At 42.9% G+C, this 18,762-nt stretch overlaps 1 protein-coding gene across 1 annotated transcript in view; it reads left to right on the top strand.

Annotated features, from left to right (window-relative positions):
• Nucleotides 1-18,762, top strand: part of LOC121568314 (inactive tyrosine-protein kinase 7-like) — a 253,432-nt gene that overhangs the window by 228,857 nt on the left and 5,813 nt on the right. The window contains exons 12-19 of the mRNA XM_041878871.2: nucleotides 46-190; nucleotides 957-1,084; nucleotides 2,933-3,133; nucleotides 5,910-6,068; nucleotides 6,442-6,674; nucleotides 15,826-15,906; nucleotides 16,236-16,387; nucleotides 16,614-16,792. Coding sequence (XP_041734805.1) covers nucleotides 46-190; nucleotides 957-1,084; nucleotides 2,933-3,133; nucleotides 5,910-6,068; nucleotides 6,442-6,674; nucleotides 15,826-15,906; nucleotides 16,236-16,387; nucleotides 16,614-16,792 — 1,278 coding nt within the window. The remainder of the gene's footprint in view (nucleotides 1-45; nucleotides 191-956; nucleotides 1,085-2,932; nucleotides 3,134-5,909; nucleotides 6,069-6,441; nucleotides 6,675-15,825; nucleotides 15,907-16,235; nucleotides 16,388-16,613; nucleotides 16,793-18,762) is intronic.

Genomic DNA, 18,762 nt, shown 5'->3' with positions numbered 1-18,762 from the left:
TGTGTGTGTGTGTGTGTGTGTGTGTGTGTGTGTGTGTGTGTGTAGTGTATATCACCTTCAAGCTGGAGCCAGAGTACACCACAGTCTACCAGGGCCACACAGCCATCCTACACTGCCAGGCCACAGCAGACCCTGAGCCCCACATCCAGTGGATGGTTAAGGACAAGGTGCTGGACACCAGCAGGAGAAGGTAAGGCTTTACACACAGTCTTAGAGAGACAATAATAACACACACAACAACATTTTCTCCCTTTGTGGTGCTGGGAATAAAAAGGACTGGATTGCATTGCACCATAAAGTGTCTTTGTGTATGTTTTGGAAAATCTATGAAAGGTGTAATCACAAAAACAAGATAGTCTTTAACTTGTTGACTGAAACATCAACAAATAAAGATGCAGAGCTGAAAAGTATATTGCACAACGTGAAAGGACAGACACTGCACACTGAGGCGACTAAGAGTGTCTGCTAAATTACTAGAATGTAATTTACTCTTGGATACTATTTGCGATACAGGTACTGCAGTGAACCGGAGAATAATGTTCCATGATAGCTTTCAGGAATCAATCACTACCGAACAGTGAAGTAGTGACTTGATGTGGAGCATGTGAATAAGTCCAAGCCAATTACCCCAGATATATTTTTTGTATCGGAAGGAGGCAATCAAGGGAACAAGGGATAAAGCCTCCATACTGTGTAACTTTATTTCACGCTCTTTCTTTCTCTCTCCCTCTCTATCACAATTTTTTTCTCTCTCTTTCTATCCCCCCACTCCTTTCTTTCTTTCTTACTTTCTTTCTTTCTTTCTTTCTTTCTTTCTTTCTTTCTTTCTTTCTTTCTTTCTTTCTTTCTTTCTTTCTTTCTTTCTTTCTTTCTTTCTTTCTTTCTTTCTTTCTTTCTTTCTTTCTTTCTTTCTTTCTTTCTTTCTTTCTTTCTTTCTTTCTTTCTTTCTTTCTCAGGTTCCAGATAATGCCCAATGACTCTCTGGTGATAACTGATGTCACCACGGACGACACAGGCAAGTACACCTGCATTGCCGGAAACAGCTGCAGCATCAGTGACTGCGTGGCACAGCTCTATGTAGTGGGTGAGTCTATCTCTCACACACACAAACACACACACACACACACACACACACACACAGTCTTGTACAACTAACCTTGTGGAGACACACAATTCAGTCCCATTCAAAATCCTATTTTCCCTAATCCCTAACCCTAACCCGTCCTCTTACCCTAACCCTAACCTTAACCTTAACCTTAACCCGAAAACCTAACCTTAACCCCAACCTTAAACCTAACCCTAGCTCCTAACCCTAAAACTAACCCTAGCTCCTAAACCTAACCCTAAACCTAATTCTAACCCTAACACTAATGCTAACCCTAAACCCCCTAGAAATAGCATTTGACCTTGTGGGGACCAACAAAATGTCCCCAGTTGGTCAAATTGTTGTTCATTTACTATTCTTGTGGGGACTTATGGTCCCCACAAGTATAGTTAAACACGTCCACACACACACACACACACATAGACACACACGGCTGAAACGGGATGCCACCAACACCATGTTACTGTGTGTGTGTGTGTGTGTGTGTGTGTGTGTGTGTGTGTGTGTGTGTGTGTGTGTGTGTGTGTATGTGCGAGCAGTAATCACGAAGACTGGATGAGGACTGTAATTAACCACTCAGCCATCTGAGCATTCTAATAACCTGTGACGCCAGGGGCGTCAGTGTCACGCCCTGACTCTGAGGACTTGTATTTGTTGAGTCAGGGTGTGTATTTTCTGTGTTGGGTTTGCTATGTGGTTTTCTATGTGTTAGATCTAGAATGTGTAGATCTATGTTGGCCGGGGTGGTTCCCAATCAGAGGCAGCTGTAGATCGTTGTCTCTGATTGGGGACCATACTTAGGCAGCCTTTTGGCATTAGTTAGTTGTGGGATCTTGTTCCGTGTAAGGTATGTTGTGTGTATACTACCTTGGACTTCACGTTTCGTTTGTTGTTTTGTCGTGGTGTTTATTCGTTAAATAAACATGTATGCTTATCATGCTGCGCCTTGGTCCTTCTCGTTCGTCAACGATCGTGACAGTCAGTGAGGTGACATGGACTGGACAGACCCTAGATTTAATCAACCCTCTCTCACACACTGTGACTCCTTCTTGTGCTTGGCTCGTAGCTTAAAATAGGTTGATAACGGTCTCTTCTTATCCAAATAGGTTGATAAGGGTCTCTTCTTAAGGAGACAATTTAGTTTGCTGAAGTAGTTCATTGTAGGAGACAATTCATTTTCTTCCAGTTTTTAAGTCTCTGGTTATGAATGGATGATGTGTGTGAAATCTTTGGATCTTTTTTTTCTGGGCCAGTTTGCCGAACAAAGACATTAAAGAAAAGAAACAGTTCTGAACTTTAATAAACCATATGCTGTCTATTCAATATTACTTGGATGGACACAAAACACTATTTTCTCAAGCAGTCGGTACCTGATTAAAAAACATTCCAAGCTGAGATCTGTCCAACCATGTCCCATGCCATCTGTTGTGTATACGACGTCTCAATCCTAAATGACTGGAAAAGAGCACTATTTAAAATGATAATGAAGAAATCAGACGTTGCCTATCTTTGTAATTCATTTGGGATTAAGGCATATAGTTGGATCTACTCAACAGATGGCATAAATCATGGACTCATCTTGCCATATGACCAATTTTGAGATTCTGAAAAATCAGACAAACTTAACGAACAAACTGCTCTGTTACAGTCAACCAGGCCGTTATTGTTAAAGGGAATGTATTCTCAATAAACCTACATGTAACATCTGATGAACTATCACTTCAACTTTAACACGTCACTATGTTTAACAAAGAGAATTGCTCTCATCAACCTACCTGAATAAATAAAATAAATAACCATATGTCCTCTTTCCTCTGTCTTTTGCAGAGAAACCGGTGCAGACATTGGTGGATCATGAGGAGAAGGCACCCTATAAAATGATCCAGACTATAGGTCTGTCTGTGGGGGCAGCCGTGGCCTACATCATAGTGGTGCTGGGCCTCATGTTCTACTGCAAGAAGAGACGTAACGCCAAGAGACTGCAGAAGGGCCAGCAGGGAGAGGAGCCTGAGATGGAGTGTCTTAACGGTGAGTTGGGGGGATGGGTGTGTGTGTGTGGGGCAGTGGAGGTTGCTGAGGGGAGGACGGCTCATAATAATGTCTGGAACGGAGCAAATAGTATGGCACCAAACACATGGAAACCATATGTTTGATGTATTTGATACCATTCCACCAATTCTGCTCCAGCCATTACCATAAGCCACTCCTCCCCAATTAAGGTGCCAATTAAGTGAGGGGGTTGACGGGGTGGGTTGGTAGGTGTGGGGTGTGTGTTGGGTAACATGGTGCTGGGTGGGTTGGTGGGTGGGTGTGGGATCGGTGTAGGCGGGTGGGCGTGTATGTGTGCGTGCATTCAAGTTTAATAGTATGGATAGGGAGAGTCAATTGGCAGAGGGTTTCTGAGTAAATGCAATGTTTGCTATCATCTTGTGTAGGCTACGTGTCTGGCAAGTAGTTGTGTCCGTGTAAGTCATAGAATAAACATGTATTTATTAGTCTGAATGCTCATACCTACATCATACTCTGCCCCTATGTTGAACATTTTGTACTCACTCATATCCAGTTGACATGCCACCACCATGTGGCTGCCAAGAGCATTGCAAGGAATGTGCAATAGTCACCATAGTCACATACCTGGGTTTTGAGTGTTACGTGGTCTTATGTAATTTGGTGAGAGTCTTTAAGATTAAATAAGATTAACTGGGGTGCTCTCTTTACAAATTTAAATAATTTGTTTGTGAAGTTAATCCACATATAATGGCTCCACTTGTTCCCTCTCATCTGTACAACCCAACACTAATCTCAGTTTTGGCATTAAAGTGCTCAGCGCTTAAAGTAGGTGTTGTACACTCAAGGAACTTTTCTCTGATTTCAAAATATTATCATTATCATATTTCCAATCATAAAGGCTTGAGTATGTTTAATTTGTATTGGGAAATATCTGCCCACATTACTGTCTGTACTTTTTACTATGCTAAGTTCTTGTGGATTTCAAATTTACATTTACATTTTAGTCATTTAGCAGACGCTCTTATCCAGAGCGACTTACAGTTAGTGAATACATATTTTTTTATACTGGCCCCCCGTGGGAATCGAACCCACAACCCTGGCATTGCAAACGCCATGCTCTATCAACGCTACATCCCTGCCGCCATTCCCTCCCCTACCCTGGACGACGCTGGGCCAATTGTGCGCCGCCCATGAGTCTCCCGGTCGCGGCCGGCTGCGACAGAGCCTGGATTCGAACCAGGATCTCTAGTGGCACAGTTAGCACTGCGATGCAGTGCCTTAGACCACTGCGCCACTCAGGAGTTTACCAGTTTAAAATAAAATAAAAATCAGAAAATGAGAGATGGACAGCACAATCAGAGAATTGGATAACTCAGTAGAAGTAAACAAGGAATGATTTGGTCTTAAAGCTCAGTATGAAGAACTTCCCACCTCAAAGGCTGCAAACAGCTTAACTAGGCTGAAACAGTCCTATGATCAAGGTGAAAAACCTGGTAAATTGCTGGCCTGGCACAGTAAGAAGTAAAATTCAGCCTTTAATGCAATTCATAATTTACAAGGACAATTATCAATGGATCCTGTAGAAATAAACCAAACATTTGCTTCCTACTACAACACACTTTACAACTCTGAATCTCATGAGAACTGAACTAGTCAGGTCTTGATTTTCCCTCTACTTCAGAAGACACTAAATTGGATCTGGAAAAGGAATTGGATGGTGTTGAAAAATCTGATGCTATTTTCGATATGAAGGGAGGTTAAGCGGAAGGTCCAGATGGGCTCCCAATAGATATTTAAGGACAAACTTCTAGGTCCACTTTTGGATATGTACAGTGCATTATGAAAGTACTCAGACCCCTTGATCCTTTACACAATTTGTTACGTTACAGCCCTCTTCCGAAATGAATTAAATAAAACAATTCCTCATCAATCTACACACAATACCCCATAATGAAAAAGTGAAAAGAAGTTCTTAGACATTTTTGCAAATGTATTAAAAACTACAAAAATATATTGTTTACATAAGTATTATAATAAACACCCTTTGCAATGAGACTGAGATGAATGAAATCAAGGTGATCATGGTTTAGACCAGGGTTCTTCAATTCCGGTCCTGGAGGGTCGAAACACCTCTGTTCTTTATTTCTACTTGGTAGTTAATTGCACTCACCTGGTGTCCAAGGTCTGAATTAGCCCCTGATTAGAAGGAGAGGATGAAAAACAGAGGTGTTTCCTCCCTCCAGGACCGGAATTGAAGAACCCTGGTCCAGACACTCGCAGAGTAGAAAGACATTTTGTAAATGTGATCGTTCAGATGTTGTTTCTGCAACAATTGAACAAAAATCAGTTTTGGCTTTATCATTATGGGGTATTGTGAGTAGATTGATGAGGGAAAAAAACAATTAAATCTATTTTACAATAAGGCTGTAACGTAACAAAATCTAAAAAAAGTCAAGGGGTCTGAATACTCTCCGAATGCACTGTACATAGACAGGTGTGTGCCTTTCCAAATCATGTCCAACAAACTTAATTGGATAGAATCTGCTCTTACCCTGAGAAACAGATTTCCCAATCTTCTCCTCCTTTTCTTCATCTTTAATGTTGACATTACATGACACAGTGTTTCAGGGGATCAGTTTGACCAAGGCGAGGTGCAGAATCGCTTATCTTGATCACATAATGAGTAGTTATTTGGGATGCAAGGTGATTTGTAGATCAGTGATTTTGTGCAGTTTGACAGCAATGTAGTCAATCTCAAACATACAAATTGTGTAATGTGGTTGCTGTCCACCAGGAGGAGCTGTGCAGCAGAACGGCCACACCACAGCTGAGATCCAGGAAGAGGTGGCTCTGACCAGCGTGGGCACCACGGCAGCAGCAGAGAAACGCCATAGCAGTGCCAATGATAAGCTTCACTTCCCCAGGGCAGACCTACACACCATCACTACACTGGGTAAGGTGGTTACACCTGTATGAGGAGTAAGTCGTAATTAAGAGCGTGAAGTACAGCCATACACTGTACAGCAATAGCTGGAGTAAACACTTGGACACATTTTCATTCACTTACTTAATTTCACCTCTATTTACCAAGTTTTTCTTTAGTTTTAAATAGTAGTAGTGTCAGCAGTTAAACCTAACCCTAACCCTGGAAGAGAATGTTGGCCTATAAGAGTGACCCTCTAATCTCTGACCTTTGACCCTGTGTGTGTTTGTATGTGGGTGCGCGCGCGTGCGTGCCTACCTACCTGTCTTGTGTGTGTGTGTGTGTGTGTGTGTGTGTGTGTGTGTGTGTGTGTGTGTGTGTGTGTGTGTGTGTGTGTGTGTAGGGAAGGGGGAGTTTGGCGAGGTGCTGCTGGCCAAGGCGAAGGCCATCGAGGAGGGCGAGGAGGAGACGGTGGTGCTGGTGAAGAGCCTGCAGAGCAGAGACGAGAAGCTGCAGTTAGACTTCCGCCGCGAGGCCGACATGTTCTCCAAGCTGAGCCACGACAACGTGGTGCGACTGCTGGGACTGTGTAGGGAGGCTGAGCCCCACTATATGATCCTGGAGTACTATGACCTGGTAAACACACACACACACACGTGCACACAAAGACACACACACACACAGATACACACATGAGTGAGCACACACACGTACACACGAGAATGAGCACACACACACACAGATATTATTTGTTAGATATTACTGCACTGTCGGAGCTAGAAGCACAAGCATTTCACTACACCCGCAATAACATCTGCTAAACACGTGTATGTGACAAATAACATTTGATTTGATTTGATTTGACACAGGGTTGGGGAGTAACGGATTGCATGTAATCAGTTAGATGTAATCGATAACACAAAAACTTTAACTGTAAACCGTTATATTACCAGCAAAAATATTGTATTCAGATTACCGATACTTTTGAAAAAGTAGATAATTACTTCTAGGATTACTTTCAAATTTAGAAGGGATGTTTGCAGAAAAAAAAAATGTCCATGAAACAATTGCCTGTTTTCTTAATTACATACACGGTCACAAAAGAAAAGGGTATGGCGCGCCAACGCAGTGCATGTTTTGGATGGCGTTTCAAATAACAATTTGTGTTCAAAGAAGAAGAAAAGGGCAGGAATGTAACAGTTCAATGCAAACTATGTTTACCCACGGTAAAGCAGCTGTCGACATCCAGAGACTCAACTTCGAACCTAAAGAAACACTTAGACCTGGTAAACACACACGGATGACGATTGGCAGGTGTGGTGCGTTAGCTTGCTAAGCTAGCTAGTCTCTAGAGACAGACAGGTTGTCTTCACAATGTTACCAATGTTCCAGCATAGGTCGGAGATTTCAGAGAGTACTAGTAGCTAGTTAGTCAGATTTCTAGGTAGCTAGCCTGTTTAGTTTGCTAATTTGCTTGCCAACTCTCCTACACTATGTGGTATGCTGCTCACTTAAGGTTGTTCTGTCTGTTGCTAGCTACTGTAGTTAGCAAGATATCATAGCAAGTATGCTATTGTGCTAATTTGTTAACAATTTCGCTAATTAAATCTATTTTAGCTCAGATAAATCAGTTGTAGATAGTTGGGTGAGGTTCACTGGGCTACATAGCCTAGCTAGCTAGCTAAATCAAAAGTTTCGAAAAAAACATTTTTGAAAGCTAGTTGCACTCCGTAACCCAACATAAGATGCTCACTGTCAGGGTTGTTGCTAACGTAGTTAGCTAGCTAGCTAGCTAGGACAGCTTTTTTCCATCTACGTAACATTGCAAAAATCAGAAATGTTCTGTCCAAAAATGATGCAGAAAAATTAATCCATGCATTTGTTACTTCTAGGTTAGACTACTGCAATGCTCTACTTTCCGGCTACCCGGATAAAGCACTAAATAAACTTCAGTTAGTGCTAAATACGGCTGCTAGAATCCTGACTAGAACCAAGAAATTTGATCATATTACTCCAGTGCTAGCTTCCCTACACTGGCTTCCTGTTAAGGCAAGGGCTGATTTCAAGGTTTTACTGTTAACCTATAAAGCGTTACATGGGCTTGCTCCTACCTATCTTTCCGAGTTGGTCCTGCCGTACATACCAATACGTACGCTACGGTCACAAGACGCAGGCCTCCTAATTGTCCCTAGAATTTCTAAGCAAACAGCGGGAGGCAGGGCTTTCTCCTATAGATCTCCATTTTTATGGAACAGTTTGCCTACCCATGTGAGAGACGCAGACTCGGTCTCAACCTTTAAGTCTTTACTGAAGACTTATCTCTTCAGTAGGTCATATGATTGAGTGTAGTCTGGCCCAGGAGTGTGAAGGTGAACGGAAAGGCTCTGGAGCAACGAACAGCCCTTGCTGTCTCTGCCAGGCCGGTTCCCCTCTCTCCACTGGGGTTCTCTGCCTCTAACCCTGTTACAGGGGCTGAGTCACTGGCTTGCTGGTGCTCTTTCATGCCGTCCCTAGGAGGGGTGCGTCACTTGAGTGGGTTGAGTTACTGACGTGATCTTCCTGTCTGGGTTGGCGCCCCCTTGGTTTGTGCTGTGGTGGAGACCTCTGTGGGCTATACTCGGCCTTGTCTCAGGATTGTAAGTTGGTGGTTGAGGATATCCCTCTGGTGGTGCGGGGGCTGTGCTTTGGCAGAGTGGGTGGGGTTATATCCTTCCTGTTTGGCCCTGTCCGGGGTTTCTTCGGATGGGGCCACAGTGTCTCCGGACCGCTCCTGTCTCAGCCTCCAGTATTTATGCTGCAGTAGTTTATGTGTCGGGGGGCTGGGGTTAGTTGGTTATACCTGGAGTACTTCTCCTGTCTTATCCAGTGTCCTGTGTGAATTTAAGTATGCTCTCTCTAATTCTCTCGTTCTCTCTTTCTCTCTGAGAACCTGAGCCCTAGGACCATACGTCAGGACTACCGGGCATGCTGACACCTTGCTGTCCCCAGTCCGCCTGGCCTTGCTGCTATTCCAGTTTCAACTGTTCTGCCTGCGGTTACGAAACCCCTACCTGTCCCAGACCTGCTGTTTTCAACTCTTAATGATCGGCTATGAAAAGCCAACTGAGAGACCTGAGCCCTAGGACCATACGTCGGGACTACCGGCCGTGGTGACTTCTTGCTGTCCCCAGTCCGCCTGGCCTTGCTGCTATTCCAGTTTCAACTGTTCTGCCTGCGGTTATGGAACCCCTACCTGTCCCAGACCTGCTGTTTTCAACTCTTAATGATCGGCTATGAAAAGCCAACTGAGATTTATTCCTGATTATTATTTGACCATGCTTGTCACTTACGAACATTTTTGAACATCTTGGCATGGTTCTGTTATAATCTCCACCCGGCACAGCCAGAAGAGGACTGGCCACCCCTCATAGCCTGGTTCCTCTCTAGGTTTCTTCCTAGGTTTTGGCCTTTCTAGGGAGTTTTTCCTAGCCACCGTGCTTCTACACCTGCATTACACCTGCATTCTGTACAGCACTTCGAGATATTAGCTGATGTAAGAAGGGCTATATAAAATAAAATTGATTGATTGATAACATGCTACCCAAATCAATAAGGCCACACTGCAGTTTTCCTGCTGTTCAATTGTTTTTTCAACCCAAATAAATGCCTGTATTATTCAATCATAACTCAAAGTATAATACTGTATTAGTCCATTGTTGTTGTTTTTTATATTTGAGTATTTCTAGACAAACAATATAAACCACCATAGACTTCCTTGCATCCACAGCTTTGTCCATGTGTGAGTGGTTGTTCCAACCCCAGCCCTGTGTTTATCAGACAGGGGCAGGCTATAGAAAGTGAAACATATGTTTCAAAAGGGTGGCCAAAAGTTGGGTAAAGCTACAATCCTTAATTGAAACAATAACAAGGTGCTCACTCCACTGTTATTTTACTTATAGTATACTGTAGTGTCATAGTTAAGTAATTACATTTAGTTTTTTCAGAGGATGCATAACAATCAATGGAAGACCCTGAGCAGGAAAAGGCAGCCAGATGACATGGAAGAGTGCAGAGATGCACAGTCATCTACAGATGGCCAAAAAGGGACATCTTGTACACCACTGAAACAAGCAAAACAACAACCAGGAGGACCACACACCTCACAAAGCCGGGTTAATCATCTGGTATTTGACCTCATCATAGAGGATGTGCAACCCTTTTCACTAGTAGAAGTGCCTTCATTCTGCAAGCTAGTAGAAGGAATCAGTGGTGGGAGAAAGGTCATGTGTAGAAAGACTTTGATGCAACGAATTGAAAGGGAATTTGATTCCATGAAAGAAGCTCGCTCCACCAAACTCCAGAGCGTAAAATCAGTCTGCACCACATCAGACATCTGGTCTGCTCATAACAGAAGCTTCTTCGGCATGACATGCCACTGGATCGAGGAGGACACATTGGAGAAGAAGTCAGCTGCTTTGGCTTGTGCGAGACTGAGAGGACGTCATACCTACGATGTGATTGCTGCCAAGTTAAGTGAAATACATGCAGACTTTAAAATTCAGCACAAAGTGAGGGCCACCATGACAGACAATGGAAGCAACTTTGTAAAGGCATTCCGGGAGTTCAGTGGAAATGAAGAGGAGCAAGATGAGACGGATAATGGAGTGAGGTTTGATGATGTGGGTGCGATTTATTGAGGAGGTTGAGCAAGAACTGAACTTTTTTCTCCCTCCACATCAACGTTGTGTGGCACACACCCTCAACCTCATCGCCACCAATGAGGTGGACAAAGCTGCATCCCAAGGTCCATCACGAAAATTGTACAGAAGTGCAATGTCAAAATGTTCCAGCATTTGGAACAAAGCACACAGGTCCACATTCGCTTCAGAGGCAATAGAGGACATTGCAAGCATGAAAGTAACTGTGCCATGTGTGACAAGATGGAGCCATCTCCAAACTCATGATGACCAGCTGGGGCAAATCTGTGAAGACCTGGGTGTGAGCAGCAAACTACATCCTTGTGAGATTGCTTTTCTCAAGGAGTACAGTACAGTCCTACAGCCACAAGCATTCTCTATTGATCTTCTTCAGGGAGAGAAGAAGTGTTTTCTTGGCTTTCTTATCCCAACAATCCCAAGCTTGAAGTCTAAGCTCTCAGAGAAAAGACCTCTTGTGACATTCTCTGCACACATCATCACTGCGGTAATTTTCAATTTATTTTATTTCACCTTTATTTAACCAGGTAAGCCAGTTGAGAACAAGTTCTCATTTACAACTGCGACCTGGCCAAGATAAAGCAAAGCAGTGCGATAAAAACAACAACACAGAGTTACATATGGGGTAAACAAAACATAAAGTCAAAAATACAACAGAAAATATATATACAATGTGTGCGAATGTAGTAAGTTATGGAGGTAAGGCAATAAATAGGCCATAGTGCAAAATAGTTACCATTTCGTATAATACTGGAATGATAGATGTGCAAAAGATGATGTGCAAATAGAGATACTGGGGTGCAAATTAGCAAAATAAATAGCAATATGGGGATGAGGTAGTTGGGTGGGCTAATTTCAGAAAGGCTGTGTACAGGTGCAGTGATCGGTAAGCTGCTCTGACAACTGACGCTTAAAGTTAGTGAGGGAGATAAGAGTCTCCAGCTTCAGAGATTTTTGCAGTTCGTTCCAGTCATTGGCAGCAGAGAACTGGAAGGAATGGCGGCCAAAGGAGGTGTTGGCTTTGGGGATGACCAGTGAGATATACCTGCTGGAGCGCAGACTACGGGTGGGTGTTGCTATGGTGACCAGTGAGCTAAGATAAGACAGGGATTTGCCTAGCAGTGATTTATAGATGACCTGGAGCCAGTGGGTTTGGCGACGAATATGTAGTGAGGGCCAGCCAACAAGAGCGTACAGGTCACAATGGTGGGTAGTAAATGGGGCTTTGGTGACAAAACGGATGGCACTGTGATAGACTACATCCAATTTGCTGAGTAGGGTGTTGGAGGCTATTTTGTAAATGACATCGCCGAAGTCAAGGATCGGTAGGATAGTCAGTTTTACGAGGGCATGTTTGGCAGCATGAGTGAAGGAGGCTTTGTTGCGAAATAGGAAGCAGATTCTAGATCTAACTTTTGATTGGAGATGCTTAATGTGAGTCTGGAAGGAGAGTTTACAGTCTAACCAGACACCTAGGTATTTGTAGTTGTCCACATACTCTAGGTCAGACCCGCCGAGAGTAGTGATTCTAGTCGGGTGGGCGGGTGCAAGCAGCGTTCGGTTGAAGAGCATGCATTTAGTTTTACTAGTGTTTAAGAGCAGTTCGAGGCTACGGAAGGAGTGTTGTATGGCATTGAAGCTCGTTTGGAGGTTTGTTAACACAGTGTCCAATGAAGGGCCAGATGTATACAAAATGGTGTCGTCCGCATAGAGGTGGATCCGAGCGTCACCAGCAGCAAGAGTGACATCATTGATATACACAGAGAATAGAGTCGGCCCGAGAATTGAACCCTGTGGCACGCCCATCGAGACGGCCAGAGGTCCAGACAACAGGCCATAGACTGCCGGTTTGGACCTATGCTAAGCACCCATGAAGCAAAAATTGCAACTGCTACCGTGCCAAAGTTTTGACTATGTTGGCTCAACCCTGGAAAGAGAGAGGAGATGCGGAGCACATTAGTTCAAGAAGCAGCTTCTATGGAGAACAAACACTCCGAAGAGGTTGATGAGGGAGCACAGAACGAGTCTGATGAGTCAGAACACCATTTTTTGGGGTTCAGAGGTGCAACAACAAGGGCCAGTGGCACTGCAGAGGATGAGGTGAGGAAGTACCTCGAAGACAAAGACAAGTCTTTGGACTCCTTAAAATCGTTCCCCATAGTCCGGAACTTGTTTCTGAAGTACGACTACTCTGCCCTCCAGTGCCCTAGTTGAGCGCCTTTTCAGCTATGGTGGAAACCTGTTTACCCCTCAGTGAAACAAGATGTCTGATGCTCATCTAGAGCATGTCCTCTTGCTGCGATACAACAGCAATTTCTGCCTTCAATCATCTGAGTAGGCTAGCTTCAGAATAGGCCTACTGCAATGCCATGTCTGATATGTGGGTTTATTTTTCTGCTTAAACTTAAAAAACTACTTGGTGGACTAAATGTGTGATTACACTGTGCATGTTGTAAAATAAAATGTTTTCTTCGTATTTCTATTTCTCATTTGTCATTTAGCAGACGCTCTTATCCAGACTTACAGTAGTGAGTGCATACATTTTCATACTGTTTTGTACTGATGTCCCGTTGGATAAGTGTTTAGCACCATCCATGTTGCTGTGTTACTTAAGCCCTTACTTATACCTGGTTTTAACATGTATCCTTTGTCCTGCACATTGTGTTTGTGCCCACATTTTTAGACAGGTGTACATGATTAAAAGTCGCATTGTGGTCTGACTGTTATCAGATCTTATAGGTGTAAATGGACAAGATCAGGATGAAGGACGCATGTTAGAGGCAGGTATACAGGGCTTAAATACATTTTTGTCACAACGTTTTGTGACACGTTCTAATGTGACTCTGCTTAGTGGCTCAAACATCCTGCAATAAATGTTGTTAAATTGGTAATAATCTTCTTATGTGAAGTAATCCAAAAGTAACTGAAAGTAATCAGATTACATTACTGAGTTTAGGTAATTCAAATGTTACGTTACTGATGACAATTTTAGACATGTAACTAGTAACTGTAATGGATTACATTAAAAAAGTAACCTACCCAACCCTGCACATGCACAACACACACATACTACATGATAGATCCTGAACAATTACAGTGGGGAAAAAAAGTATTTAGTCAGCCACCAATTGTGCAAGTTCTCCCACTTAAAAAGATGAGAGAGGCCTGTAATTTTCATCATAGGTACACGTCAACTATGACAGACAAATTGAGGAAAAAAAGTCCAGAAAATCACATTGTAGGATTTTTAATGAATTTATTTGCAAATTATGGTGGAAAATAAGTATTTGGTCACCTACAAACAAGCAAGATTTCTGGCTCTCACAGACCTGTAACTTCTTCTTTAAGAGGCTCCTCTGTCCTCCACTCGTTACCTGTATTAATGGCACCTGTTTGAACTTGTTATCAATATAAAAGACACCTGTCCACAACCTCAAGCAGTCACACTCCAAACTCCACTATGGCCAAGACCAAAGAGCTGTCAAAGGACACCAGAAACAAAATTGTAGACCTGCACCAGGCTGGGAAGACTGAATCTGCAATAGGTAAGCAGCTTGGTTTGAAGAAATCAACTGTGGGAGCAATTATTAGGAAATGGAAGACATACAAGACCACTGATAATCTCCCTCGATCTGGGGCTCCACGCAAGATCTCACCCCGTGGGGTCAAAATGATCACAAGAACGGTGAGCAAAAATCCCAGAACCACACGGGGGGACCTAGTGAAGCCAGGGACTCAAATCCTGCAGTGCCAGACGTGTCCCCCTGCTTAAGCCAGTACATGTCCAGGCCCGTCTGAAGTTTTTTAGAGTGCATTTGGATGATCCAGAAGAGGATTGGGAGAATGTCATATGGTCAGATGAAACCAAAATAGAACTTTTTGGTAAAAACTCAACTTGTCGTGTTTGGAGTACAAAGAATGCTGAGTTGCATCCAAAGAACACCATACCTACTGTGAAGCATGGGGGTGGAAACATCATGCTTTGGGGCTGTTTTTCTGCAAAGGGACCAGGACGACTGATCCGTGTAAAGGAAAGAATGAATGGGGCCATGTATCGTGAGATTTTGAGTGAAAACCTCCTTCCATCAGCAAGGGCATTGAAGATGAAACGTGGCTGGGTCTTTCAGCATGACAATGATCCCAAACACACCGCCCGGGCAACGAAGGAGTGGCTTCGTAAGAAGCATTTCAAGGTCCTGGAGTGGCCTAGCCAGTCTCCAGATCTCAACCCCATAGAACATCTTTGGAGGGAGTTGAAAGTCCGTGTTGCCCAGCGACAGCCCCAAAACATCACTGCTCTAGAGGAGATCTGCATGGAGGAATGGGCCAAAATACCAGCAACAGTGTGTGAAAACCTTGTGAAGACTTACAGAAAACGTTTGACCTGTGTCATTGCCAACAAAGGGTATATAAAAAAGTATTGAGAAACTTTTGTTATTGACCAAATACTTATTTTCCACCATAATTTGCTAATAAATTCATTAAAAATCCTACAATGTGATTTTCTGTTGACGTGTACCTATGATGAAAATTACAGGCCTCTCTCATCTTTTTAAGTGGGAGAACTTGCACAATTGGTGGCTGACTAAATACTTTTTTTTCCCCACTGTACTTTATAATGACTAAAACCAAATCGGCACTATGAAGAAATGATAATGGACCTACATTCATACAGTTTCTTGACTGTGTCCAGCTCACTAATAATCACCGAAATGAAAGCTAGACAGTAAGGGAGCATCCAAAAATCTTAAAACGATGGACAGTTTTTTGCTAATTTTGATGGGGAGGAAATATAATAAATTTTGTGTGCGGGCCTCCGGACCTCGTTGAAGACCGAATGCGGCCCCTGGGGAAAAATGAGTTTGATACCACTGATATAGACTATAGCAATTATCTATGCAATGTTTATTAAGTTATGCATTTTAAATTTGAGTACTCTAATAGATTACGTAACTAACCTTGAGACATGCCTCCAAGTGTGTTATTTTTATTGTTATGCTGCTGTTTTCTACATTTACAAAGTTAACATGTTTTTGATTTTTGATTCTCTATTTTTCTCTCTTTTTTTTATATTTCGGTTTCTTTGGAAATAGGGAGATCTGAAACAGTTCTTGAGAATCTACAAAAGCAAAGATGAGAAAATCAAGTCTCAACCTATCAGCACCAAGACCAAAGTAAGTAGCGTTCACTACATGTTGGATGCAATTTGCTCATTTCATTTGAAAAACAAGCACACAACACAATCATTATGCTCTGTTGGAAACATTATGTACCAGCTGGAGGGCACACAGGTGTCCGCATTTTGATGCAAATTAGTCATTTTTTCTCTTTAGAGGAAATCAGTAATTGGATTGCTTTGTCTAATGGGGCTTTAGACAGCTTTTAAAAACCCTACTATGTAAAACCTGCCTGATTCATACCATCCTGGATCTGAGTTGAGCAGCTTTGTATTATATGCCAATGCCCTTTCTCTCTCTCTGTCTCTCTTTCTCTGTCTACCCAGGTATCCATCTGTGTCCAGGTGGCTTATGGGATGGAGCATATGTCCAATCACCGCTTTGTCCACAAGGACCTGGCTGCCCGTAACTGCCTGATCAGCGGCCAACGCAGCGTCAAAATCTCAGCTCTCAGCCTCAGCAAGGACGTTTACAACAAGTAAGAGATGGGGCCTGCCACGTGTAGTTACGGTCCATCATGTGAATAGAAAGTATAGCACATTTGTACTAGGATAATGTATGCAGCCATGGTTAAGCATAAAGTCAAGACAAAATAGTAACATCATGCACATAAGTAAACTCTCTTGACATTAGTCTGTATCTGTCTGTCTGACCCTCTATACATTTGTCTGTCTGTGTCCTTCCATCCGACTGTCTGTCTGCAGTGAGTACTACCACTACCAGCAGGTGTGGATCCCCCTGCGCTGGCTCCCGGCCGAGTCTGTGTTTGAGGATGACTTCTCCACCAAGTCAGACATCTGGGCCTTCGGGGTGCTCATGTGGGAGGTGTTCAGCCACGGGAAACTGCCATACACCAAACTCAGTGATGACGAGGTGCTGGAAGGTTAGTATAAATCAATAGAAATGTAGAAATGAAGTACTTTGACTAGAGCAATTTACCAGACTACTTAGTGCCCACCAATCTTTGTGCTCCAATGGCTGAGCAATCACTTTTGAGATATCAGTCCTGCAAAGAGTACTGGGCCTGTCTGAATACCCGTACTTACGTTCTAAATAGTAGGCTGATTGGGTATGACAAAATAATATGTCTTATCTGCTCTGTGTACGTACCCCCTAGTGCCAAGGCTGCGAGGGCTGCTGCCCAAGTGGCTGACTGTGTCCACCAACATACTGTATACAACGCACCCCAAAAGCCCCTATTCTTATTTTGGGGGACTTCAATCATTGCAAACTGGAAATGTCACTACCTGGATATGAACAATATATTACATCTGACAATAGAAATAACAGAATCCTTGACAAATGTTATGGAAATGTTAAAAATGCATATACAGTAGAGCCAAACCACACCTGTCTAACTCTGATCACAACACTGTCCAGCTCATTCCCACCTACCGTACAGATCTCAAATAGTAAACCCCTTGTGAAATCTGTGAATGTGTTGACTGAGGACAGCATAGAATCACTTAAGGGATGTTTTTTGTGTACAGCTTTTGTGTACAGGACATTTTTCATGAGTTAGACGTGCACAAGTCAACACAGATTGTCACAGACTACATACATTTCTTTGTTGACTCTGTGATACCCAAAAGACAACAAAGGCATACCCAAACATCAAACCGTACATAATTTACATTTTTTTTTACATTTTAGTCATTTAGCAGACGCTCTTATCCAGAGCGACTTACAGTTAGTGAGTGCATACATTTTCATACTGGCCCCCCGTGGGAAATGAATCCACAACCCTGGCGTTGCAAGTGACATGCTCTACCAACTGAGCTACAGGGGACTACACAAAGGAGGTAAAGGACTGTATCAACCGCAAGAGGCAAGCATTCAAAAACAAGGACCAACAACAACTGAAATGTGTGCAAAAGGAGCTCAACCAAAAGCTCAGGGAGTCAAGGAAATATAGTAGCCATATCTCGGAAAACCAAAGTTCCAAAGGCTGGGCCTAATATAGTGTATAAGAGATCATAAAATAAGTTGTGTAGTGATTCCTATGTTGTTGATGTAAATAATATTTGTTGGTCTGTGGTGTGTAATTAGGAGCAAACAGAACAAACTTGACACATTTATGAAATTGCTTATCCCAGTTACTAATAAGCATGCACCCATTAAGAAAATGACTTTAAAAACTGTTATATCCCCGTGGATTGATGAGGAATTTAAAAATAGTATGGTTGAGAGGGATGAGGAAAAAATAATGGCAAATAAGTCTGGCTGCACAACTGATTGGCAAACGTACTGCAAATTGAGAAATCATGTGACTAAAAAGAAGAAGAAACTACACTATGAAACAAAGATAAATGACATAAAGAATAATAGTAAAAAGCTTTGGAACACCTTCAATGACATTTTGGGAAAAAAGGCAAACTCCGCTCTATCGTTCATTGAATCAGATGGCTCATTCATCACAAAACTGACTGATATTGCCAACTGTCACGACTTCCTCCGAAGCTGCCTCTCCTTGTTCGGGCAGGCTTTGGCATTCGTCGTCACCGGCCTTCTACCCACTGCCGCTCCTCATCTCATCATTCCATTTGTTTTGTCTTGTTTATTACACACACCTGGTTCATATCCCCTCATCAGTACCTGTATAAATGTTCCCTCTGCCCCCTTGTCTTTGTGTGTGATTGTTTATTGTGGAGGTTAGTTTAGCTCGGTGGAGCTCTTGTATTTTGTATCGCCGGGAAATTTCACCCGTGTGCCTTGTTGTATCCAGTGCGCCGTATATTTTCCACACTGGAGTTTTTGACGCATTGCTGCGTACCGCTGTGTCAACAGAATAAACCTGTTATTCTGTGATTTACCCTCCTGTGCCTGACTCCTTCAAATCACATCACCACACCA

Source organism: Coregonus clupeaformis, chromosome 1, assembly GCF_020615455.1.
Source record: "Coregonus clupeaformis isolate EN_2021a chromosome 1, ASM2061545v1, whole genome shotgun sequence".
Lineage (NCBI taxonomy): Eukaryota > Metazoa > Chordata > Actinopteri > Salmoniformes > Salmonidae > Coregonus > Coregonus clupeaformis.
Note: the sequence above shows the minus strand (reverse complement) of the source record. Positions and strands in the feature narration are given on the sequence as shown.